Genomic DNA, 25,839 nt, shown 5'->3' with positions numbered 1-25,839 from the left:
GTGATGTGGTTAAGGAGCCTGGAATGAAAGAGGTGATGGAGATGAGGTCTAGTTCTGGAGAAGCTGATAAAGGCTTCTGTAGATTTTCATCTGTGAAATAATCCTCTGTCAGCATAAACAATGAGAAAATAACCTAGGATCAGTGATACAGACTCCATAGTAGTGTACAGAAACGGAGACAGTTAAAGAAGAGAGCTGAGCCTCACCTTTCCCCTGACGTACTGCAGTAGCCTGCTAACAGACCTCCATTCTTCCCGTAGTGCGACCCCCTTCTCCCCAAATCTGTTTTCAGCACAGCAACCAGATCAATTCTTTCAGCAAGCCCAGCCACATCCTGACTTCTCGGGGTCCCATTTCAGAGCAGCTCTAAAGGACCCCCGAGAGCTCCCCCCAATCCACGCCAACCTCATTTTTCTTCTCCCTTCACCCGTGTTCGTTCCAGTCCAAACGCAGTCCTTGCTGCTTCTGAAAATTGTCAGTCTCTCATTTTAAGTCCTCTATACTGACCGTCCTTTGCCTGAGACACGCTTCCCCTAGATATCCATGTGGTGAACTTTTTAACTCTTGAATTTTTGCTCAAATGTCACTTCCCTTGTCTGTTTCTTACAGTGATGTATGCCATGCACCTAGAACAGTGTTTGTCACATGATAGATGCTCAAAACACACTAACTGGATGAAAGGAATGGATTTAAAAGCTTGTAAAGAAGATGACAGTTATCTAAGAGAAAGTCGTATGCTAGCATGAGTTTTTGCCTAAAATGTCACAGAATCTCAAAGCCACAGGTTGTAGTACACATATATATCACCAATTTAGAAATCAGTTTCAGAATATAATCTAGATGCCATTGCTAATGTATTAATCTGTTACTCTAAAAGTTTGAATTTTATTCCTGATAGGATGTTTGTTCTCAATAGTGAGAAGCCCACTTTAAATGTGCCCCCTTAATTTAAATCTTATTTCATGTGTCTAGGTGGAAATTTAACTTCCCACCTGTCTTCTGGAGTTGGAATTGTTTATTTGGTTAACAGAAGAATTTCATGAAACTTTTTATTCCAATATGAACTCTGTTTCTTTTTCTGATTTCCTCATAGATGATGATTGGCAGGAAGCACATGAGCGCCTGGCTGAACTGGAAGAGAAGCTACCTGCAGCAGTTAATGAACAAAGCGGCAATGGAGAAAGGGATGAGATGGACTTGTTGGGTGACCATGAGGAGAATCTAGCAGAGAGGCTCAGCAAGATGGTGATTGAAAATGAACTTGAAGACCCAGCTATCATGAGGGCGGTACAGACCAGGCCCGTGTTGCAAGTAAGTGGCTGTGAGCTGATTTACCATACTGAGAGAATTACACATGCCATAGAAATTTGGTGATATTATTCCTTATGATAGCAGTTCTAGAGATGAAGTTGGGGTATAAGGTATTTTCTAGAATGCTGTAGTTTCTTTATCCTCAACAGTTGCAGCTCTTTGAGAGCTTTGTTCACTACAAACTGGTAAGTTCCCCAGAGAGCCTGCACTGTTCCACACTTTGTATGTGTTTTCCTTTCTTGCTAGCCCCAACCAGGAAGTCTCAATTCCAGCATCTGGGATGGATCTGAAGTTCTGAGGCGAATCCGAGGACCACTGCTTGCTCAGGTATTAAACGTTTTCTCATTATATAAAATTCCTAGCATCCGCAGCCTGGCTCCTGTTATTGCCCTTCCCTTACTGGAGTGATGTATAGATGTATGTTCTCTGCTGGCCTCGTGTTGGTCACATCGTCCAGCAGCCATAGCTGAACCTCAGACTCCATGGTAATGCTCACTTGATTGTGCTTTCCTTTGAAATGGTTGAAAGGGAGCCATTGGAACATGAAAATTTTGGCAGCTTATGATCTCAATTTCAATTAAAGTCATTTTAGGGGCTTCCCAGGTGACGCTAGTGATAAAGAATCTGCCTGCAGTGCAAGAGTTGCAAGAGACACGGGTTCTATCCCTGGGCCGGGAAGATCCCCTGGAGTAGGAAATGGGAACTCGCTCCAGTATTCTTGCCTGGAATACGCGGACAGAGGAACCTGGCGGGCTACAGTCTGTAGGGCTGCAGAGAGTTGGACACGACCAAGCGACTGAACGCACACAACACACACACACAGTCATTTTTAGGCACAACTGTCAGGACAGAGCAGACCGATGTTGGCCAGTGGTTGAGGGTGACGGGAGAGGCGACTGCAAATGGGCAGCGCTGAGGCAGTTTGGGGAGTGACAGAACTGCTGAGTCTTGATTTTGGCGGCAGGTCCGTGACTCTGCATTTATCAGAATTTAGTCCTATACGCCACAGAGGGTAAATTTTATTGGATGTGAAATAAAACTAAATAAAAATTAAAAAAATAATTTCTCAAGGTATTGGGCGTCTGTAAAGGTGATGAAGAGATTTCAAGCTAGCTAATTTTTTTAACACTACTTCCTCAATTAGGAAATGCCTACAGTGTCTGTGTTAGAATATGCCTTGCCTCAGAGGCCCCCCCAGGGCCCAGAAGACGATCGGGACCTTTCCGAGCGCGCATTACCAAGGCGGTCCACCTCGCCTGTCATTGGGAGTCCTCCTGTTAGAGCTGTCCCCATAGGCACCCCACCTAAGCAGATGGCTGTGCCCAGCTTCAACCAGCAGGTACCTCTCCTCAACAGGCACTCAGCCCAGGATACTGGGAATCTGGGCAAAACTCTTTGGGAAATGTGCTACTGGGAGGAGGGTGGAAGTGTGGGGTAGGCATTAGATTAGAAAGAAAAATAGCCGATTAGAGGAGAAGTTAGCACAAACAAGAGACACATTCCCCAATGCCCTTTGCTGGTGCTGCTCCTGTTGCTGCTGCCTTTTAATTGGGGGAGAAAAAGGGTAGTTAACCACATTTAGTGTAAATATCCGTTTTAAAGTGTTTTACTGGCTGCCCAAAACCTTGGCAGAGAGGTAGCTGAAAGCTGGGGGGAGTGGGGACACACAGCATTGTCCACATCCCTTTTTACCTTTAAGATATCCCTGCTTTCCCTAGAGCCTGTGCAGTCCTGTTCCATAGACTTCCCTCCACCTGAAACCAGCAGCTGGAAAGGAAGGCCAATGTGGAAGGTATGGGGGGAGGGTGGTGTTGGTATGGCCTAGTTAGGCTCAATATCCTCTGAAATGGTGGAGTCACAGTGGACACAAAAGAGCTGAGCATGGCGGCCATATCACAGGGGCTTCAGAATAGGACTTAGTTAATCCTCCAGCTTTCTTATTCCATCTCCCTCACTGCTACCAAAACATATCCTCTTGGAGAGAATTTGCAAGTCAGAGTATCTGCTGGTACCTCCCTCAGATAGCATGGAAGGGTGGGGATAACTGGAGAATTAGCTAAATCTTCCTCAGTTAAAAAGTGGCACGTTGCTTGATATTTGTGAGAGGAAGTGACCGAAGGTTCTACACGTGGACCAAAGCCATAGCAGTTTGCTTAGAAGTAGGGCTTCGCATTGAGTTCTGTGTCTCTGCCAGTACTCGAGGGGAGGGGGTACAGGTGGAGGGAAAACTGGCTTCACTGAGTGCAGTTGTATGTGTGCTTGTCCTTATAGATTCTGTGTCCAAAGCCTGTCCACGTTCGGCCCCCAATGCCGCCACGGTATCCTGCTCCCTATGGTGAGAGGATGTCTCCAAACCAGCTCTGCAGTGTCCCGGTATGCCGCTCTGCAGCCTAGTGAAGACGTGCAGTGTGTGTTTTCTGATCAGTGCCTGGTGTATCGATACCTCCTAAATGATACATGTTTTTCATAATCTCCATACTTGAATTTCTGGATCTTAAGAGTACCCAGGTCAGGAAACATGGTTCATTGTGTTCAGCTATTTCTTACCTCAACTCATTTCGTATCTTTAAAGATCTAAACTTGATATGATCTGGTTTCGTGCTGTTACAGTCCTTCGTTCTCCTGCTTCCTTTTCCCATTACATAATCCTAGTGGTTCGTAACTCCTAGCATTACTCTCCCTCACGTCCCTTCAGTGGACAGCTCAGCTCTACCCTTTGGGAGTTTTCCTGTCCATGGCTATTCTGCGTTTCTAGTGCGTTCCCCTGTTATTTCTCTGTTTTTATGGTATGACTAATGTTTTCGTTTCCTTTTTTTTTTTTTTTTTAAGAACTCCTCCCTGCTGGGCCACCCTTTTCCCCCTAGCGTCCCTCCTGTCCTCAGCCCCCTCCAGAGAGCACAGCTTCTTGGAGGAGCACAGGTAAGCGTAGGATTAGCTCAGCCTGTAAAGAGCTCACCTAACTTTCCTAGCGTTCACTAGCTCACATCCCCCCCCCTTTTTTTTATTCTCGCTACTAATCAATTCCTACTGCCTCTTCTTTCTTCCCCCCATTACTTTCTCAAGCAAAGTTATTGATGGAAACAGTATTCACTGTTCTGTGGATGAAAGTAAGGGGACCTGCCAATCAACTAAATCCAAGATCTTGTTCTTCTTGCAGCTACAGCCTGGACGGATGTCTCCCAGCCAGTTTGCACGGGTCCCTGGATTCGTGGGCAGCCCACTTGCCGCCATGAATCCCAAGCTGTTGCAAGGGCGAATTGGGCAGATGCTCCCCCCGGCGCCAGGCTTCCGCGCCTTCTTCAGCGCCCCACCCCCCACTACACCGCCCCCTCCGCAGCAGCACCCCCCTGGCCCAGGACCCCACCTGCAAAACCTAAGGTATACAGAGAAGTGTGACTGCCTGTCCCTGGTCCGCTGAGTCTCTTGATTGTTGACGTTTAGTGATAGAAGGTAGCAGTCTCCTTGCTATTTTCAAATGATGTATTTTGAGCTGTTATTTGATCCTCAAGTTGCCAAACACAGAAATGTTGGATGGTCTCCAAGGTTTCATATGAATCCCATTTCCCTCCAGTCATGTGCTTCCTGGGCTTCCCAGGTGGCTCAGTGATAAAGAACTGCCTGCCAGTGCTGGAGAGGTGGGTTCCATCCCTGGGTCGGAAAGATCCCCTGGAGAAGGAAATGGCAACCCCTTCCAGGATTCTTGCCTGAGAAATCCCATGGACAGAGGAGCCTGATGGGCTGCAGTCCTTGGGGTCGCAAAGAGTAGGGCACAATTCAGCAACTAAACAACAACAAGATGCTTCCTACTTATATTTGCACGTTAATAATCACCTTTTTCATTTCTTCTGAAGTTTCTTATGTCTCACGTATCCATTCGACACACACACATACATGCGTGAAGTGCTGCTCACCTAACAAGACTTGTCTTACACTACGGAGCAGAGAGGGGAGTCCCTGATGGTCCCGTGGTTAGGACTCAGTGCTTTTACTGCCATGGCCCATGTTCAGTCAGGGGAACTGAGATCCAGCAAGGTACATCGTGCAACCAAAAAAAAAAAAAAAGAGGAACAGAGAAATAGATGCTGAGTTGTCAGCTAATCTCAGTGCTTAGCTACTTGCTTGCTTCCACTGGGATTTTACGATAGAGGTTTAAGTTCCTGCTTCAGTGAAATTGTGTTTTATATATCACGTCGTCTCAGGGTTCTCCTAAGAAGCAGAACCAGTAGGATATAAAGAAGATATTTACTTTAAGGCATTGGCTTACATGATTGTGGGGCTAGGAAGTCCAAAATCCGTAGGGCAGGCCAGCAGGCTGGACATTCTGTCGGAAGTTGTGGTTGCAACCTGAGGTCTGAATTTGTAGGGCAGGTGAGCAGGCTGGAAACTCAGTCAGGCCTTCCCATGTTCCAGTCTTGAGGCAAAATTCCTTCTCTGGGAAACTGGTTTTCCTTTTAGGGCCTTCAACTGATAGGCAAGGCCCACCCACATTATCTAGGGCCATCTTTCTCTCTCTTAAAGTTAGTAATTGTAAATGTTAATAGCATCTACAGAATACCATCACAGCAACGTCTAGATGAGTGTCCAAACAACTGGGTGTCTGAGACAAGTCAACATATTAAATCAACTGTCACAGGTATATTCTCAGTGTCATTTCCAAATGTGAACTTGAGTACATTAAATTTAGTTAGAGAGCTCTCTTTAACAGTTAGGAGCAAAGAGAATTAAACTCGCTTACTGCTGATTCAGATTTTATGATTGTCTTCTTGGGAGTTGATAATTGTCTTTCGTGGAAGATATGATAATACAGCTATGTCTTCCTTATGAAAGATCTTCTTAGAGTAGACACCAACATTCTCTTGGGTGAACCTGTGTGAAGTTATCCAGTTATTGACCACATTCTTTAAAGCTTCAGGTCATCAGAAGTACAGAACTGAACATCTTTCCCTTTTTTCTTAGATCACAGGCTCCAATGTTTAGACCAGACACAACCCACCTTCATCCACAGCACCGTCGACTTTTGCATCAGAGACAGCAACAGAATAGAAAGTAAGTACTTAACCTTCTCTTTTGTGGTTTCTTAATTTAGGTTTCATTTTTGACCTATCTAGCTTACTTTTTAAGTAAATTTAATCAATATTGAGCTTATTTCAATTGGCTAAGTCAGGTTATATGTGCTATTTTATGTAACGCACAAGCTTTGAATGACTAGAGCTTATCAACTTATTTCCAAGTTAATATAATTCTGAAATGCAGTTTAGATCTGGGGTGGGGGGTGGTCAACATATTATACTCACTCCTTATCAAATTCTTCCCATACTTTTAACTACATTTTTATTTACCATCTCGGCTCAGAGATAATCTTGAAGTATAGTCTCTAACATTACATTGGGGTCTTATGTAAAGCCAACAGCCACTTTATTTTTGCCTCTGTTTCATCCTCATTCAAATATATATTTATATATGTGGCCCCAGCTGTGTACCAGCTACTGTGGTCAGTTTGGGGGATTAGAAGAAGAACAAGACATAACAAGCCCTTGCTTTCATGGAGCTTATATTTTATTATCATTCTTATACATAAAATAAGAGAATTAAACATAACTTTGAAGTTTTTACAGCTTTCCCTTTTATGGTTCTTTGTGTATAATTTCCTTTTTCTTTCAAAAAAAAAATTCTGGAATATTTTTTGCAGAGGTAAAAAACTAGTATGGGCCTTTAAGACACAAAAAATAAAAACCATAAAGGAAAAGATTAATAATACATTGACTGTTAAAATACAAGCTTCTCAGGCCTGCAGTTGACATTATGGTATTGTGCATTTCAGAATTTAAAAGGGTAGATCTCATGTTAAGCATCTTATCCCCCCAACTCCTCAAAAAGGGAAGAAGAACAAAGGGACCCAAGGAGTGGGTGTATCCGTCTAGTGCCTTTTTTATGCTGATGGCATGACAAGTGTTTGCATTTTTCCAGACTTACTGATTTGTATACATTGAATTGTATGTTTCTTTGTACAGTAGTTATCACTGAATAAAGGTGTTTACAAATATTTTTTATGAAATTGTAAAAATATATTAAATTTCTGTATAACAAAAGGCATCAAACATAAGCATGCAGTTTTCCAATAGAGGAAACCTACATGGCTCATAAAAATGCAAAGATTTTCAGGCTCACCTGTATTGAGAAGAGTGCAGATTGAAATTAGATAATCATTTTATATCCTCAGACGGCAAAACATGACGTCTCTCAACACTCTCGTTGTTAGCAGGAGTGGAATATATGTAGCCTTTGGAGAGAGAATTTGGCAATAAACGATAAGGGTGACAATGTAGGTACATTGAATCCTAACAGTTTCACTTTTCAGAACATACCTGGGGGTATGTTATCACTGTGGACAAGTATGAAACACATAATGCTGATTAAGAATCAAGGAGCAGAATTTCATGCCTGATTCCATTTGTGTAAAATGGAACACTACTGTATGATATTTAAAGGTAGATGTACCAGTAATACAAGTATAAAAATATTTCATGAAGGATATGTATCAGAGTTAGGATAGTGGTTCCTATAGGAAAGAAGGGAAGCTGGAAACTGTGCTCTCGAGGGGCACAGGTGTGCCTTCAACTGTAAATGTAGTACTGTGTTACTTTAATATCACTTTTTAAAAATCTGAAGCAAATTTGACCAAATAATTTTTTCATTAAGTCCAAATGGTGAATAAATGGATTTTTGAATGTTTGCTGGACCTTTCTATGTGTTTAAAGTATATCATAATTTTCAACAAGTTTCTTAAAAGTATGTAGACTTGGAGTCAAGTTGGCCTGTGCTCAGACCTCACTGCTGCTAGGTGTACTGCTTTGGGCAAGGCACCTGATCTCTTCTGAGCTCAGTTTATCGTCTCAAGTGGGGAAAATAAACCTAGGGACCTCCTAGGGTTGTTGTGGGGCTTACACACGAGTCCATAGGTGAAGGTGCTTAGCTTATGGTGAGGCACCGGATCTTAGCGTGGTCCTCTGGTTAGGTACTGCATAGCTCTTTCCTCTCAAATTTTGTTAAGATTCTATTCTTTTTCACTCCTTGTTTAATAAAAGCAAAGGGGAATTTATTTTTTAGTTGGCCTGGTTTACTCCAGTATTGTTACAAGGCGTAATTCATGTGTCCTCTCGGAGTGCATGTGACCTGTATTTCTTTTCCAGTCAACATCGGAATCTCAACGGTGCAGGAGACAGAGGGAGTCACCGGAGCAGTCATCAGGATCATATCCGAAAGGATCCGTATGCCAACCTCATGCTGCAGCGAGAAAAAGACTGGGTCTCTAAAATCCAGATGATGCAACTGCAAAGCACTGATCCCTACCTGGATGATTTTTATTATCAGGTATGTACTCTGTGCCAGTCTGAAAGATAAGTTTAGTCACTTACCCTGGTGAAGGTACTCAGTTAAATACTGGTAGAATTTTCTTCTGAGGTAGTCTTCAAGTGGGTAAGAATTTTGTCCCGTTTTTCAAGCTGAAGAATCTCTCACAATATTCGCTGAAAGGTTTGCATATATGCCTTTTATTTCTAAACTTTAGAGACTCTCAAACCAATATTTTCAAATCTTTTTGGCATCAGTAATCTGGTTCTTAAAATTAAGAATCTTGGCAGTCTAATGTTTCCATTGATGCTAATTTTGAAGGCGGGATTTTTTGATAAGTTCTTCACAATCTGACAAAAGTTAAAAGCCAGTACATATAGAGCACGAGCAGCATCGCTGCCACTGGTATAAGCCGCTTCATGGTAAAGAGCGGCCGTGTGCTGCGCTTGCTGCAACTGAAACCGTCTTCTCGTGTGGTAGAATTACTTTGAAAAACTGGAGAAACTGTCAGCTGCTGAAGAAATGCAAGGTGACGGCCCAAAAAAGGAGCGCACCAAGCTCATCACGCCTCAGGTGGCCAAGCTGGAGCACACCTACAAACCAGGTGAGGTCGCGTCCCCACGCCTACGGCGGGGAGGCGCGCCGTGCTGCTGGTGGGACAGCGCAGCAGCAGCGTGTGGATGATGGGATGCAGACGTGTGAGACCGATGGCACACGGCACCGCTGTCCTTGACAGACGCGGAGGCCACCGATTCAAGTGCGGAGTGGATATTTTGACAGATGACCTTTTAAGTCCATTTCTACTTGAGATTCCGTGACTTTTTAAAATGTTATAGTTTCTAGTATCCATAAAATAGATAAAGGGGAAGATACTTCAGACTTTTTATTATTACAACCAAAAAAAAATGGGAAAGGATAGATTTTGTTAAGACATTGCCTTAGATAATACATAGATTTTTCTGGTGAATTTTTAGGTCTGGAGTAAAGACTAGAGAACATAGGACCTCCCTGGCAGTCTAGTGGTTAAGACTGTGCTTCCACAGCAGGGGCTTGAGTTCCATCCCTGGTCAGGGAACTAAAGTCCGCACATGCAGCACAGCGGGGCTGAACCCACCTCCTGGTGCAAGGCACAGAGGAGACACGGGTTCGATCCCTGGGTCAGGAAGATCCCCTAGAGAAGGAAATGGCAACCTGCTTCAGTATTCTTGCTTGGGAAATCGCACGGACAGAGGAGCCTGGCGGGCTGCAGTCCATGAGGCCACAAAGAGTCGGACACGACTCAGCAACTAAACAACAACAGGCTGTGCAGTGGGGCCAGAAAAGAGAGACTGATGATCTTCTTTGAATGCTGTCTGCCTGTGTTGCTGGGTTTTTACTTGTTGGCAATTTTTTGTCCTTGCAGTGCAGTTTGAGGGCTCTTTGGGAAAGCTCACTGTCTCTAGTGTGAATAATCCCCGAAAAATGATTGATGCTGTTGTGACGTCTCGGAGTGAGGATGATGTAAGTAGCCACAGAATTGTGTGTTTAAGGAAGTCTGGGTCAGCACTGCTTCTTTGACGGTCCCTGGGTTGGAATCCTAAGGCAGCCAGGCAGGACCTGGGGTGGCAGGAGCCTTTGAACTGGGTAACCCTGGCTACAAACAGCATTAGCTGTTGATTCCAGTTTTTAAAACTATCGTTTTCTGTGTGTTTAAGATTTTCCTATGATATCTTCATTTTCCATTGCATTCTCCAATACCTTTTGCTTATCTGTGAATTTAGTTAATAGTTTATGTGTGGGTTTATTCAGTCAACTCCGTGAGCTTTGTCCACGTTACTTTTGTTTGATTATTAATCTTCACAGTCCTGTCACAAATAGAATTACCTATAGAATTTACCAGCAGTAAATTATTCTTAACATGGTTAAAGAGTTCATATTGAAATGTCTTGTCTTTTTTTAGGAGACAAAAGAAAAACAGGTTCGGGACAAAAGACGAAAAACCCTTTTCATAATTGAGAAAGTAAGTTTTAGAATTGCTAAAGTTGCTGTAGTTAGTTTCAATTAAGAGAACTGTGAAATGTATGTGTGCGCAACACGTGGGAAAGTGAACAATCGGTCAGTGTCCTGTGATCTTAATTAATGCACATGGCTGTGTAAAGTGCCTATTGTGTACAGGGCGTGCTGGGAGGGAATGTGGTTTACCTCACCTGTGGCCTCATGGAGAAAGCACTGCAGTTACAATTAGAAGTCCTGGGGTTTTGTCCAAGCTTGTTCAGTTAACAGCTGAGTGTTTTAGGGCAGGGCATCTTTCTAAGAAAATGAAAAGAAAAATTGTTCTGCCTGTGAATGGATTGTCTGTTCAGTCAGTTCACGTGTATTTGTTGACCGTTCCCTGGGTGCTGGGCACTGTCCCGGGTTCTACGGAGAATCAGCAGTAGGCAGCTCGTGTTGGACCATAAACACCGTGTTGTGGGGCATGGAGTATAGGAGTTAAGAGCGCAGACTCTGAGAACAGGCTCCAAATCACGTCTTTTTCATTTCTCACCAAGCCTGTGACTTGGGGCAAGTTATTTAACCTTTCTGTGCCGTCTTTATCTTTAAAAATGAAAATGCTGAGAGTCTCTTCTCACTGGGCTGTGGTGAGTACTCCGTGAGTGAGTATCTGCACGGCGCTTGGAGCGGGGCCTGGGACCCTGTAGTCGTTAGCTGTTACGTGTTCACAGATAGAGGCATCACGGGACGCAGTGGCGCCTGTTGTTCACGTTACTAACAGTGCCGCTGCTGGAAAATTTGGAAAGTGGAGAATCGTTTCCTCACCATCGCCTGCTGGATTAGCGGTCAAGAAGGGACAGGGAACAATACCTGAAGGCGGTTGTCTTTTTTAAGTTGTTTCACAGTGTTTCTCTGGGTTAAGAGAGCAGGCTCTCCCTCCTGCTGTCACTTCCATGAGCTTTCACTCTTACGTTGTTGTCTGCTCATCCTGAACGGCCAAGCTGTTCACCTGATGTTCTGAGTTTGCTGAGGCCGGCTTTGTCTCTCCCTTAGACCTATAGTTTACTGCTTGATGTGGAGGATTACGAAAGGCGTTATCTCCTAAGTCTGGAAGAAGAGCGACCTGCCCTGATGGATGAAAGAAAGCACAAAATTTGTTGCATGTATGACAACTTAAGGGGGAAATTGCCTGGACAGGAGAGGTAAGAATTGTGTCCTTTGGTAAAAACGTTAGTCTCGCTAGATTCCTTTGGGCTTTATACATTCTACCCTTACCCTTCTTTACCATTTCAGTAAGCTCAGAGTCTTTCCTTTTGGCCTAACTCAAATGCCGCTCCATATAAAACATTTTAGAATCCTTTTGAGCCAGGGAGGAAAATCGCTGTATCTTGAGTTCGTTTATTTAGCAAGTACCTCTTCAGTATCTGTTAGGAACTGTGCTGGACACTGGAGACAGTGGGAAACAGTATTTAGTTTCTTTTGTTGAGCTTAGAGACTGTATCTAGTTTATGCTTGTGTGTTGTGTGTGTGTTAGTCACTCAGTCGTGTCCGACTCTTTGCGACCCCACGGACTGTAGCCCACCAGGCTTCTCTGTCCATGGAATTCTGCAGGCAAGAATACTGGAGTGGATTGCCATTCCCTTCTCCAGAGGAACTTCCCAACCCAGGAATCAACCATGTAATCTTTATGTATTTTGTTTCCTACTAAGATGGAAAGTGTAAACATTCATACTTTCTTGGGGTTGCCATACAATTCTTATTTGCTGTGGAAGCCAATCAGTCTTCCAGTGAAGACTAAACTTCTTAGTATGATTTCTCTGTCTGTCATCTCTCTCCTACCCAGTATCTGGAATAGAATCTTGCTAATGGTAAATGTTCTAGAAATCACAATATTTATTTGATAAATGCAAGAGGACACTCCCTTTGTCTTTGCCCATTCAAGAGAATTGATGATTCTTTTAAGCTAGGACATATGCAAAACAAAACTTTTTGAAAAGGACCTTCTTTTTAGCACATCTTTTCCGGAGTTGGACTGACAGGGAGCTTGGTTGAATAAATCTGGGTTTCTCCATAGATTGGACTGTTATGCAGCCAGTAAAATCTATAAAGTATTATGTATTGCCATGGAAAAGTGTTCATAAGAAGTTGTCAAGTGAAAAAAGTCAAGTAACAAGCCATATAAATTATATGGATCCCCCCTTTTTAAAAAATGAAAGATAAAAATATATAATACACAGCAAAAATGCCTTCAAAATGATAACACTAGTAAATTATCTCTGAGATTATGAATATTATTTATATATATATATATATATTTCCAGATTTTGCTGTTTTAACTATGTCATTTGTGTAGTTACTTAAAAGTTAGTAAAGGAAATCAATGCCTTTGGTTTGATTAGTTTTTTTACTGTACAATTTTTGAAATGATTTTCAATATTCATGAAACTCGAAGAATTTACTTTTTATTATTTGGTTGAGAGTTGGTAAAGTAATTCTCACTGCTTTGTAGTACAGATCATTGCAGAGTGAAAATAAATGCAGTGTGTTCATCTAGTAACATGTAAGAGGAGAAAGGGGGTTTTTCTATTGTTCTTGCTGACCTAAGTTGGCATTTTCTTCCCCCACAGGCCGAGTGATGACCACTTTGTACAGATCATGTGTATCCGAAAGGGGAAGAGAATGGTAGCCCGGATTCTGCCTTTCCTCTCCACAGAGCAAGCAGCTGACATTCTCATGACAACAGCCAGGAACCTCCCTTTCCTCATCAAGAAGGACGCACAGGATGAGGTGACCCGCCACGTGGGGTCCTCTTTCCTTTGGGTCTTCACAGTGGATAAGATTTCTAGAAGCCAGACTTATTTTTCCCCCTTATCCCTTTTGTGTTCTTTTACCTAATCTTTGGCTCAATCGTTTGAGTATTTAAAGCAAAAACTTTACTCCAAGCCTGTATTTTTAATGCCACTTCTTTATCCAACAGACTGTGTTCCTAAACATGAGGAAAGCAGTAATTCCATCTTATGTGGCACAGTTGTTAAGCTGTGATCTGTATTAGAACTGCTTTGGAAGCAAATAGTTCAGCCCTACCCCAGACTTGCTGAATTGGTGTTTACAGAGAGAAGACCAGGCCCCCAGCTGGGCCTGACTGCTCACTATTTGCCATTCATGATCCTGGTTACCTTATTGGATATAAAGTATCATTCATGGGCTGTTATTAGTGGCTTAACACTGACCTGTAGACTTGAATGGTGTCCCACAAGAACTGGGCCAGTGCTTTTAAGCAGTTTAAACTGGGCTAGAATTTGTGGGTTTCATTTTCTTTATTATTAATCATAGTATTTTAAATTTTATTTATGTTTGACTGTGCTGGGTCTTTGTTGCTGCACGGGCATTCCTCTAGTCGCAGCAAGCAGGGCCGCTCTAGTTACGGTGCTCAGGCTTCTCTTGTTGCGGAGCACAGGCTCTCGGGGGTGTGGGCTTCAGTAGTTGGGGTTCACTGTCATAGTTACTCCAAGGCATGTGGGATCCTCCTGCACCAGGGATCAAACCCACGTCTCCTGAACTAGCAGGCACAGTCTGTACTGCTGAGCCACTGGGGAGCCGTGGGCTAGAATCTGAAGCATGAGTATCAAGTTTGTAAGAACTGTTCTCTGCTTATTCCTATCACGATCCTTGAAAGATTAGCAAAATTCGAAATAGTATTAGAAGTTCAAAGCAAGAAATTGATACGGTTAGCGCAAAGGGCTAATATCATTAAGTATGAGATTGAAAGTAATAGAATTCATGCGAATGAACCCGAGTGAAATTTATTCTTTTACTCATTTATGAGTGAAAATTATTCTTTCTGAAATAATAGAATTGAAAGAATTTCTTCACTCAGCAAATACTAAGCACTTCTATGTCCCAGGCACTGTTATATAGATCCTATAAGTATAGCACCTAATTCTTGGTGCTAGGAGTTAGGAACCCAGAGAGGCCTGCTGTAGTGGAGCTTACGTGCTAGTGAGGAAAACTTGGTTGAATATAGAGGCTAAGATTTTACCTGTATGTGTTAAAGAGTAATAGACCACATCTCTAAATACTGTTTGTTTGAAGTAATAGCAGGTTCCAGGTCTGAGGCATAAAATGTACAAGATAATCATGGAGTATCATGTCAGAAACCAAGAAAGCTGAAAGATTACTATGGTTCTGTGTAAAAGACGCACAGACCAACTTGAAGGAACCTCCTTTCTGTCACAATGGGATAATTTGTGTCAGAAACAAAAATTAACACCAGTGGATTGCTGTAGATCGGATATGTTTAATGAGTTCATAATGATATGAAAAAAATGTAGAGATTGCTTGGTCATCAACTCATTATTCTGAAAAGTGGTAAGTAAAGGAAAAGAAACATTTATCCTGCCTCATTACAGCCAAATGTCAAGGAGACTAGAGTGTTGATATTAGGAAGTTCTCCTTTATAGAATTTCAGCTAATAAATTCCAAAGAAATGAGAAAATTGCCGTTTTACAAGCTCCTAATGGAAAAAATAGTCTGTCTCAGCAGCAGCCATTACTGGAGCTGAAAGCGTGGGCCAGAGGCGAATGGGGATTTTCTCATTTCTTTGGTTGGGGCAGGCTGGCCACACCTGAACCCCCAGACGACCGCCAGCCCCACTGAGGGGAGCAGTGCAACTGCGTGCTTCCTGACCCCGAGCGGAGAGAGCGCTTAGCTCTCCATGGGTGTCCTTGTTGCGCACCGCCCTGCCCCCTCTGCTGAACTCGAGTTCAGTCAAACCTCTGATCCTAATTACTAGTTTTTATGGGGGAAAGACTGAAGATTGGGTCATTCTTAAGTGATACCACAGAGGTGCCATTAGCGAGATTCAAACTATGGGACAAATGACCCAGTTTCTTCAAATAAAATGGCACGAGAAAAGGAGATGGGCAAGTGACAGAAGACCTGTTAACAGATTCTAAAAGCCTTAGAGCCACCATGCAGCGTGTGGATCCGATTTGAATCATCGTTAGAACAAATCGGCTCCTAGACATTTCTGAGACAGTTGGACTAATTTGAGTTTGGAGTGGATATTAGATGATCATTAAGGAGTTAAACTTCCACAGGTACGATAATATTGTGACAGAATTGAACTATTGCTATTTATGACAAAGATGATGTGACATGGGAAGAACATAGATTTAATGAGGTTGGCACCCTGTTACTGACTGAATTGTTGAAGTTGGGTTGTGGGTACGTGGACTTCACTATACCGTTGTGTGCACTTCTGTGTGTGTTTGAAAATGCTCTGGGCTTCCCAGGGGGAGCTAGCGGTAAAGAACCCGCCTGCCAGTGCAGGAGACGTGAGAGACACGGGTGCAGTCCCTGGGTCGGGAAGATCCCCTGGAGGAGGGCATTCTTGCCTGGAGAATCCCATGGACAGAGGAGCCTGGTGGGCTACAGTCCATAGGGTCGCACAGAGTTGGACACAACTGAAGTGACTTAGCACGCACGCAAGAATGCTTTAATTTTTAAAGCTCTGTTTATTTAGAATAGTCTATCATGAAAAGGAGTCTTCTCTATTCTTGAATGCTACTTAAAGTAGAACCAGCCTTCATTTTTTATGCTGTGGACATTGAGTGCTGGAAGCACCCTTGATTTCAAGCGTCATAACCCAGTTAACACCAGTAGCTCTGTATTTTAGTTTCCCAGCCTGGGCCTTATGGCAAAGCAGAATGAGTGAACTAGCAGGCTGGAATCCAATAGCCTTGAATTCTGGTTCTGGCTACTAGCTTTGTAACCAAAGTCTGGGTTTCTGATCACTTAGCTTCTCTGATCTATAAACATTGATTGATCATTTCTCTGTTTCCTCATTGAGCTTTTATAAAGATAAATCAAGATACCATTAAGTCTGAAAATACTTCTCAGTAACTCTCTGACTCTAGGAATTTACCTATGTTAGACTGCCTCTCACAGCAGTTAAGCTGGCAGTTTACTCACGGCTTCTCTGTGTCTTGGAGCCTGAGGGTCTGTCCTCTTCACCATGTGCTTTTAGCCCATAGTGCCGGTACAGTGTGAGCATCTGAGTACTTGTACAGTGAATACCGATGTTCTGTCATGTATCTTGCTCTGTATTTGAGAAGTGATTTTGCCCCCTTGCTTCACACAAGTAATGATGTTCCTGTACGAGTGGAAAAAATTCTCAGCAGTTACCGTGGAATCTGCTGCTGAGATGCTGACAGTATCTGCCAGACTTGTCAGGCTCCTTTGTTACATCTTGCCTGGGGCAGTGGGTACCCCTCCGTCCCTGCCCACTAATGGGTATAGCTGAAGTAGCAGTTAACCAGACTGTGATGGCCTGTCCGTTCTGTTTTTCGGTAGGTGCTGCCATGCCTATTGAGTCCCTTCTCTCTCCTCCTCTACCATCTTCCACCAGTGACCGTCACCAGCCTTCTGCAGCAGCTGATGAACCTACCTCAGAGTGCAGCGGCCCCAGCTCCGTCCAACCCGCACCTCTCTGCCGTGCTCCAGAACAAGGTGAGCCCTGAGCCCTGCGAGCCTTCTCAGTCCGAGGTATGGGTACAAATGATGGCCGCTGTGGCCGTCTTGGCGGGAAACAGGAGGGTGAGGGGGTTGGAGCTGTAACCTCAGCGGGGAGCTCCATTAAGCTCGTGGTGACAGAAGCTGGAGATGGTAGTGATTTTCACAAGACAGGGTGCTCTGTACCTCACATGGAGAAAACCCGGTGTGTGTCGGGGTACAGACTCCTTTGGTCCCCCGCTGTGCCATCCCAGCAGCAGCTGCCATGCTTGCGTCCTCAGTGGGTGTGGAATTTAGGGCTTCACTCTGCATCAGGAGAGGAGGGTTCAGAGGGCTGAAGGGTGTGGGGGAGCTGGCCTCCTCACTTGGAGCTCTAACCACCGACTTCTACTTAATCTCAATGGCCAGCTCTTAGTCTCACGCCACACCTGAGTGCAGGGAAAGCTGGAAACATCTCTGAGTTCACGCCATTGTCACCACGGGTGAAGTCAGATCTAGTAGGAGGAGAGAGGATTAGGTAGGTAATGAGCAGTCTCTGTCATAAGACATCCCAGTTCATATTTCGTTTGTATCAGATTAAAGATCCAGAGACTCCCAGGGGAAGCATAAATATAGAAGGAGAGTGATAAGCTTTTAGACAGAGCAGGTTTCCACTCCTCGTCGGCCGCGTCCTAGGTTTGTGACCATGAACAGATCATTTTGCTTTGCTGAGCCACGGTTTCCTGATCTGTAAAGTGGAGGTGATGGCAGCGTCACTTAGACGAGCAGGCAGCTGTGAATGTTGCAGTTTAATGCTGGGTACACAGTGGCGCTCACTCGGGACCATCCGTTAACAGTAAAGGGAAAAGGAGACTGAGGCGGGTTTTCTTCTGGCACCTGAAAACCTGGAGAGCCTGGCTCGAAGGGCAGTGAGCGCCTCAGAGACTGAGAGGGTGGCGGTGCCTTGGGACGCAAGACAGGGGTCCCAAAGTTGTGTGCCTTCCTCGTTATTTGGTCTCTTGGCTTTAATTTTGATAAAGGCAGTCAAAAAGCCTGAAGTCAGACGAGATTATGTAACCTGTTGTTTTTCTGACAGTGACATGAAGGGAACTTTGTGGAAAGGCAAGGTTATCCTCTGTGAGGTGAACTCAGAAAGGGGGGGTGGAATCCCAGAATCTGCCCAGCTTCTCGTCACGGGCCGCGATAGCCACGATTCACGCGTTTAACCTCAGTTTTGGCCATGTTTGTGCCCCTTTAGAGTCCACGTTTTCTGCTCTTACTGCCCACGGAGTAAAATAAATATTTATATATCTCTCTGCAGCATGTTGCTAAATTTTAACAGTCCTAGATATGGTAGATGAATCTGTTTATCCTCTCTCTTTTTTTATCTTTTAAACTCTCATTAACACCCTCTAAGCCTTTATATTTCCAGATACGTATGTCATTTTTTAAGGAAATGTTTTCTTTATAGCCTAATCCTTCCATTTCTTTTTATTTTCCCACAGGGCTTTAACACCTGTTTTCTTAATTCAAACTCTATTTTTTTGTTTTTTCTATATACTTTAATTTTCTGTATCAAAATTTGTCTTCATGTAACTTTCCCTTCTATTTCTGTTCTAGTAAATAGGAGAAAAGCTACCCCCTGCCCATCTTGTGGCAGGGAAGAGTCCGCTTTTCATCGAAGGGTGGGATGGGGGAGCCGTTGCCCTTGAGAGAGCCTGAGCTGCTGAGTCTGGAGGGACCCCTCTGGGCTCTGCACGGGCTCAGAGCAGCACGGCGAGGGGTGCCTGCATTCAGCGCCGCCCCCTCGACCGCCTGGCCCCCCGTCGGCCGGTGCGGTGTCTCACGCCCTCTGTCTCCTCTCCTTTCTCCTCTCGCAGTTTGGCCTGTCCCTGCTTCTCGTCGTCCTGAGCCGCGGGGAAGACCTACAGAGCTCAGACGCCGCTTCAGAATTGGCGCAAAGCAACCCATGGTCAGTCTGGGCCATGTTTCTTCTTTAAAGTTCTTTCAGGTCCTCTTTTTCATTCCTTTTCTTACATTATTATTATTATCGGTTTTCCCTGTTAGGACGGAGGTGATGTTTGTGGCAACCCGAGAACTTTTGCGGATTCCCCAGACGGGCCTGGCCAAGCCAATCTCTATACCCACAAACCTAGTATCCCTCTTTTCTCGTTACGTTGACCGACAGAAACTGAACTTGCTGGAGACAAAACTGCAGTAAGTTGGAAACAGGAGAATTCCACGTCTCACTGAAGTTGGCACTTTAGAAGTTACGTTGAGGAGGCTGGGGGTGGAAGGGGCATAAGACGTCATGAATCCAGTGGAAGAGATTAAAGACTTCTGTGAGATACACGAGTGTCTGCTGGGTGTAAAGCACTGTGGCCACAGCAGAACCCGCCCAGTGAAATTCCAGCTGGGGTCCAGATCTCTCAGTGACCGATAGGAGAGGTCACACGGGCTGGGGTTCTGGTGCAGATGACTGCTCTCTGAACTCATTCACACGGGTCTCCTCTCTCTCTTTGTGCCGTAGGCTAGTTCAGGGGATACGGTAAAGGCCTCCACGCACGCCCTGTGCCTCCTCTTGGCTGCCTCCCGCTCTGCTGCCATCACCCATGGAGTGTTGTTTTAAACGAGGGAGGGAAGGGAGCTCACTCCCCAGAGCGTCTGGTGGGACCGAGTCCCATTCACAGGGGTTGCCTCTGAATGCCAGGTACTCCCCACTGCTCTGTGAAATGTGGCTGGGTTCACACTTCTGCTGGTTTTCTTACCTTCCGTGTGACAGTCCTGCATGTCCCACCTTACTCGATTCTTCTCCATACTGCCTTTTCTTTGCCCTTGAGACACAACCATAACCTCTCCCTTCATCCCCCACCACCGCTCCAGCTCAGAGTAGGTTGTAGCCTGCCACAGAATTCCTTCCCTCATCGCCCCTTATTAATATGACTGTAGGAAAGCTGATGAAGTAGAAATATAAGTATATATGCGCGCACACACACCCCGATACGTATGTTTATGTGGTCTCCAAAGGGTCCTTAAAGAATGAGTTTAGACTGAGAAATTTACTTGGCACACCATCCCTTCTCTAACCACAAACCAGCTGATGTGTTTTTAATCTGTTCCTCATCCATCTTCTGATTAATTTGGTGGGTTCTACTTGTTCTAATAAAATGTAGGGTATGCAGCACGTGTAATAAACTCAGAGCTCTCAGTTGGCCGGTGCCCAGCTCTCAGCTGAGCCGTTCCTTGTCTCCTCCCCACTCGGGTTTCCTTCGGTTCTGTCCACCGCGGTGGAAACGGCACACAGTTAGCCTGGGTCCTGCTCCAGCCGCGGCTACTTGAGCCCGTGCCTTCAGGTGCGCGGAGGCTTGTGGGAGACGGCCGGCCTGGAGCTTCCACCGCGCAGCTTCAGCGCGCTCGTTCTGTCTTCCTGAGACCGCTGCAGTAAGCCATTCTCTGACGTCTCCTTCCCTGTTTGTACTTGGTGTCCTGGGGGGACCTCCGCACCTCCGAACGTGAACGCAGGCCGTCGCTCCGCCCCTCGATCCCTCTGCACCGCACGCGGAAGCGCTGCCCTAGCCCCTTGGTGCAGCCAGGGCCTGGGTCTGTGTCCGGCCTGGGCGGCCTGTGCCCCGGTCACCACCTTCTCCTGCTCCGCAGTCACCACCCTCTTCTTCTCCGCAGTCACCACACTCTCCCCACTCCGCAGTCACCACCCTCTCCCCCCTCCGCAGTCACCACCCTCTCCCGCTCCGCAGTCACCCGGATGCGGGCCCGGGTCACTGGTGATGCCAGCCCTGAGCAGATAGCATCTGATTGATCTCACCGGCCTGTCCTGAGCACACCTCGCTGCTCTCACGTTTCTGAATGTAGGAGGGAGGGGGGCAGGTTATGGTATTTAATACGCGAATGAACGTTTTGCACATAAATGTATCCTACAGCAGTGAGGCCCTCCTGTTCTCCGCCTGTACTTCTCCCCGCTGTGCCCTGCGCGCCCCCTCGTCCCCTCTGCCATCACCCCCTGCCTTCCCTTCACAGCCGATCAAGTGAAGGCTCGATGATTATCTCTTCTCTTCTGTGCTTTTATCTTTTTTGTTTGGTTTTAATTAAAAAGTTTCTAAATTTACATTTTTATAGGGTATTGTAAATAAAAACAAATTGTATACTTGAAAAAAAAATATGTGCCAACATTCCTGCTTGTTTCTCCTAAACATGCCTTTTAATGTGTTTCTAGCGTACTTAGATAGATCAGCAGACCTCTTGGTGCTGGGGATTGGTGAGGATGGTATCACGTGATGTTTTTATCTCTTATTTTGTCATAAGGGAGACAGATAAAGATCTTAAGTTTACATAACTTTCCTTAAAAAACCTAGGGTATGGGCCTCCCCTGATGGTTCAGTGACTGAAACTGCAATTCCAGTGCAGGGGAAACGGGTTCGATCCCTGGTCCAATCCTGTGTGCCATGAATAAATAAATGCATATTTTTAAAAAGAAAAGCTAGGATGCTTTCAACAGTCACTGCCCTCCACCCCCAACTTTTAACTGCAGAGCAGAATTAGAAAATTCAGTGGATAGACCACAGTTCACCTTCCTCATCTCTAGGCAGCTGAGAGTTTAGTTAAGAAACTTCACAAAGCCCAGTTTGACCTTAAGCTGCCCTCATGGTTAGTATTTCCTTAGCTTTCATTTATATCTTCTCAGAAGAGGTAAGAAAAAATTGGTAATTCTTTTTTTGGGGGGGGGGTAATTCTTTGTAGTAAATTCATGTTAGCTATTTCAAACTTAACACAGCATCATTTGTAATAGGAAAATTAGAAATAACCTAAATGCTCACTAGTGGCTAAGTAATAATCTATGTGTCATGGACAGGTATAATATTTAATCATGAAAAGTGTTTATGGTCTAGTGTGGGGGAACGCAGAAAGTATATATGCTTGGAATGCAGTTCTTTTATGAAAATGTATATGTGATGGGGAAGAAATTGGGAGAATATGCTTCCCAGGTAGCTCAGTGGATGCAGGAGATAGAGATTGAATCCCTGGGTCGGGAAGATCCCCTGGAGGAGGGCATGGCGACCCACTCCAGTACTCTAGCCTGGGGAATCCCGTGGACAGAGGAGCCTGGCGGGCTGCAGTCCGTGGGGTCGCAGAGAATTGGACGCGACTGAGCGAGAGAGCGCTCCTGCAGGTGTTCCCCTGAAGACGTGCATCTCTCAGCGGCAGGACCACGGGGAGCTTCCTTTTGCTTTCTTTTTTCTCCAAATCTTCCGTAGAGAGCAAGCATTGCTTATATTCTGAGAAGAAATACTATTTTTGAAGAGCTTAGTTACATCAGAAAGCACTTGGAGTATAAAGTTGAGTGTAAGTAAGTCCCTTATATGTATATGACTTCATACGGGCACGGGGAATGGAAGAAGGGATACAATCCCGGGCGATTGGAGGGCGGTGGCTGCCTCTAAGGGGGAGGCTTGTGGAGAATTTAGGTGATGGTTCCTCGTTTCCATTGTCCAGATTGTCTTCAGTCTTCATGTATTGCTATTAGAACCAAAAGGGGGTTATTCTCTAAAAACTGCTACAAATCACAGCCCCCTACCCTCTAGTGAGAAGTGCTAGTAGGGCAAGAATGTCCGATACAGTTGTGCTTGATTTCAGAGCCTGTGTATTTGACTTTGAAAGATGAATGGGCTGAAAAAAGTGTGAAAGCAAGGCAGTTATCCTATGAGGCGTGGTCAGGTATTGCACTGTTAAACGCTTAAAAACTCCACTGTTAAACAGTTGAGGAATCAAAGGACCACTTTAAGTCCAAGCCATATCTCCCAGTGAGTTTCTATATTTACAGAAATTGCATTTTTTCCTCACTGACTGCTGAATCAAAATGGGTGGGTCTCAGCTCCATCCACACAGAAAATCTGCTCAGGTCCGTTGTGGCCTGAGTACCAGCCAGCTGGCTTTCACCAGAGCTACCCTGTCTGTCCCAGGAAGGCCACGATGACCTTCTGAGTTTGATGCAGACCACCAACTGCCCTCTCCCTGTGGAAAGCAGTGAAGTCCTTTGTGTGAAAAGTCCAAGTGGGGAAATAGTGGAAGACATCTTTACACTTCTCCTCACCCAGCTATGTTTAAGTATGTTGGCGTGATCCTTAAGAAAATAAAACGGGTTTCAGGCAGCAGGTCTAGTGTGTTAAGGCCACAGGTAGCGTAGTTTTGGCCATTAACCTTGAAGTAGAGGCGCAGTTGTGAATAGATTGCAGGTCACCTAACAGCCTCAGCTTTGCCTTTTATCTTGAGAATGTGGCATGAAAGACTTCCAAGGAGCCTGTTTACTCACTGTGACTCTAGCTCCGCAGTTCAGCCAAGTTCGAGCCGAGGTAACTGTTAACCGAAATCAAGCCCGAGACCTAGGAAACGTCTGGACGGGGACGAGGTAATCAGTGATGTGTGTACTTTCCCTGTTGTGAGTAGAGCATCTCTTAAGTCGCTTATGATTTAGTACCGATCTAAAGGATTCCACCCCCAGAAAAAGCCTGGCTGACAGCCTGATACGTTGTCCTCCAAGTGGTTTCTCGACGCACATGCAGTGCACATTGTGGTAGATGCTGGGTTTCCCTGATGCATCGTGGATGTGCTTACATGTCCACAGAGAGGCACCTCGGTTTATTTAGAGATTGCGCGGTACTCCGCCGCACGCCGTACTTTAACTGCTCCCCTGTTAACAGATTCCATCCTCAGGTAGTTTCGCCAACTCATTCTTGTTCGTCCAGCAGTGAGCAGAGGTAAACCCACCATGGCCGTTCAGTTGCTCAGTCATGTCCGACTCTTTGCGACCCCGTGGACTGCAGCACGCCAGGCCTCCCTGTCCATCCCCATCTCCTAGAGCTTGCTCAAACTCACATCCATTGAGTCAGCGGTACCATCCAACCATCTCATCCTCTGTCATCCCCTTCTCCTCCTGCTGTTAATCTTTGTGACACCAGGGTCTTTTCCAGTGAGTCAGCTCTTTGCATCAGGTGGCCAAAGATATTGGAGCTTCAGCATCAGTCTTTCCAGTGAATATTGAGGGTTGATTTCCTTTTGGACTAACTGCTTTGATCTTGCAGTCCAAGGGACTCTCAAGAGTCTTCTCCAACACCACAGTTCAAAAGCATCAGTTCTTAAGCGCTCAGCCTTCTTTGTGGTCCAACTCTACACCCCTACATGACTCCTGGAAAAACCATGGCTTTGACTATGCAGACCTTTGTCGGAAAAGTGATGTCTGCTTTTTAATATGCTGTCCGTGTTTCTATAGCTCTTTATATAGTGTACAGAGAGCACTGACGTTCATTTTATAGCTCAACTCTTCTCTATTACCCTTTGAAATATTAGAATGGGCAGCTATAATTGTACAGTACCCAAACGAGATTAGCAAGACCATCCAGCTAATAAGGGCTCCGGTTTAAGACCGGAAGTTTCAAACTCCATATCCAGCATCGTGGCTACAAGAAGGCTCCTGCTTCTGGATAAATGTTTCATGGAGCAGCAACTGAGAAGCTGCAAGCATTTAAGGACACATCTGCAAACTCTTCTGATTGGGTTTTAATGCCTTCATTTCCAGTAGGCAGATTAAATATTTCCCTCTCAGTAGTGTCAAAAATGTGATTCAGGTCTTAACTATCGGGGTCCATTACAATATACAAGGATCAGAATTTCAGAAAGGCAGCTGTCTGGCATCTGTGTGGTCCTTTTGGTTTAAGCGTTTTGAAGAGGAGATTTTAAAAAAGATTTGCTCCCACACTTCCATCTCAGTATTTGGAAATGCATTGTTTATATGAGATACATTCAGCCCCAGGCAGTCAGTTCACTTGTCAGTTCCCTGCACTAATACGGGAGCTCCACGAAGGCACCAGTCCTCATTCCCTCCCGCGCTCCAGTTCCCAGCACACAGGCCACACCAAGCAAGCGTCCAGCTGACATCTTTTCATAAAATAGTTGGGCCACAAAGAAACAGCTTGACAGGATTATTCAGATCCTCAAAACCAAGAGGACAGACCTTAATGGTGTGAACTCACCTGTGTGTGCAAGGCCCATTCCAAACACATTGTCACTCACTTTATCACAGCAACCCCTAGGTCGGAAACGATGTGATACAGCAAGCAGACAAGCTGTTGTGAATGTCCAGCGTTACTAGGCACAGAGGTGACAAAGGCTCCGCTCTGGGGGGTCGTTGGTGCCAAGCGCTAAAAGGAGAGCGCAAGAGGATGGAAGAGTGGAGAGATGGGGCTCTGTACTGTAGACAGGCCGGGGAAGGCCTGGGCGAGAAGGTGACACTGAAGCGGACACATGGACACTAAAAGGAGAGCGCAAGAGGATGGAAGAGTGGAGAGATGGGGCTCTGTACTGTAGACAGGCCGGGGAAGGCCTGGGCGAGAAGGTGACACTGAAGCGGACACATGGACACTAAGACGACGCCACTCGGAGGGCTGGGCGGAGCATCCCAAGCAGGATGAAGAAGGTGACCTCTGCCCGCGACGAGAATGGGTGGGGAGTTCTCAGGACCGTGACAGGTTAATGTCGCTGGAATGGAGTGACCACACTGCCTTGAAGGGCTTTACTCACATTGCCGCGGAAAGCCTTCGCAGAGTCTGTAAGGAAAAGCTTGGCAGAGTTTTTAAGGAAAAGGACAAAACTATTTTTAAAGTCACTTTGCTGGGTAGGGGCTGGGGAGGAATAAATTAGGAATTT

The 25,839-nt window shown here is 45.2% G+C and overlaps 1 protein-coding gene across 7 annotated transcripts in view; it reads left to right on the top strand.

The window, feature by feature from the left end:
* PATL1 (PAT1 homolog 1, processing body mRNA decay factor) overlaps positions 1–25,839 on the top strand; it is a 40,804-nt gene that overhangs the window by 6,877 nt on the left and 8,088 nt on the right. For 3 of the 7 annotated variants that reach the window (XM_070767509.1, XM_070767507.1, XM_070767511.1), the window contains exons 3-20: positions 1,094–1,311; positions 1,558–1,638; positions 2,456–2,650; positions 3,032–3,103; positions 3,583–3,684; positions 4,141–4,230; positions 4,469–4,689; positions 6,268–6,357; positions 8,502–8,682; positions 9,142–9,265; positions 10,064–10,161; positions 10,601–10,660; positions 11,686–11,834; positions 13,260–13,419; positions 16,987–17,142; positions 19,005–19,096; positions 19,192–19,341; positions 19,655–21,247. In XM_070767509.1, coding sequence (XP_070623610.1) covers positions 1,094–1,311; positions 1,558–1,638; positions 2,456–2,650; positions 3,032–3,103; positions 3,583–3,684; positions 4,141–4,230; positions 4,469–4,689; positions 6,268–6,357; positions 8,502–8,682; positions 9,142–9,265; positions 10,064–10,161; positions 10,601–10,660; positions 11,686–11,834; positions 13,260–13,419; positions 16,987–17,142; positions 19,005–19,096; positions 19,192–19,341; positions 19,655–19,676 — 2,261 coding nt within the window. In that variant the 3' untranslated portion in view covers positions 19,677–21,247. Of the gene's footprint in view, positions 1–1,093; positions 1,312–1,557; positions 1,639–2,455; positions 2,651–3,031; positions 3,104–3,582; positions 3,685–4,140; positions 4,231–4,468; positions 4,690–6,267; positions 6,358–8,501; positions 8,683–9,141; positions 9,266–10,063; positions 10,162–10,600; positions 10,661–11,685; positions 11,835–13,259; positions 13,420–16,986; positions 17,143–19,004; positions 19,097–19,191; positions 19,342–19,654; positions 21,248–25,839 lie in introns of those variants that run through there. The other 4 variants (XM_019975260.2, XM_019975259.2, XM_070767508.1 and 1 more) reach the window with 3 other exon arrangements.

This window comes from Bos indicus, chromosome 15, assembly GCF_029378745.1.
Source record: "Bos indicus isolate NIAB-ARS_2022 breed Sahiwal x Tharparkar chromosome 15, NIAB-ARS_B.indTharparkar_mat_pri_1.0, whole genome shotgun sequence".
Lineage (NCBI taxonomy): Eukaryota > Metazoa > Chordata > Mammalia > Artiodactyla > Bovidae > Bos > Bos indicus.
This window is presented reverse-complemented; position numbering and strand designations above follow the sequence as displayed.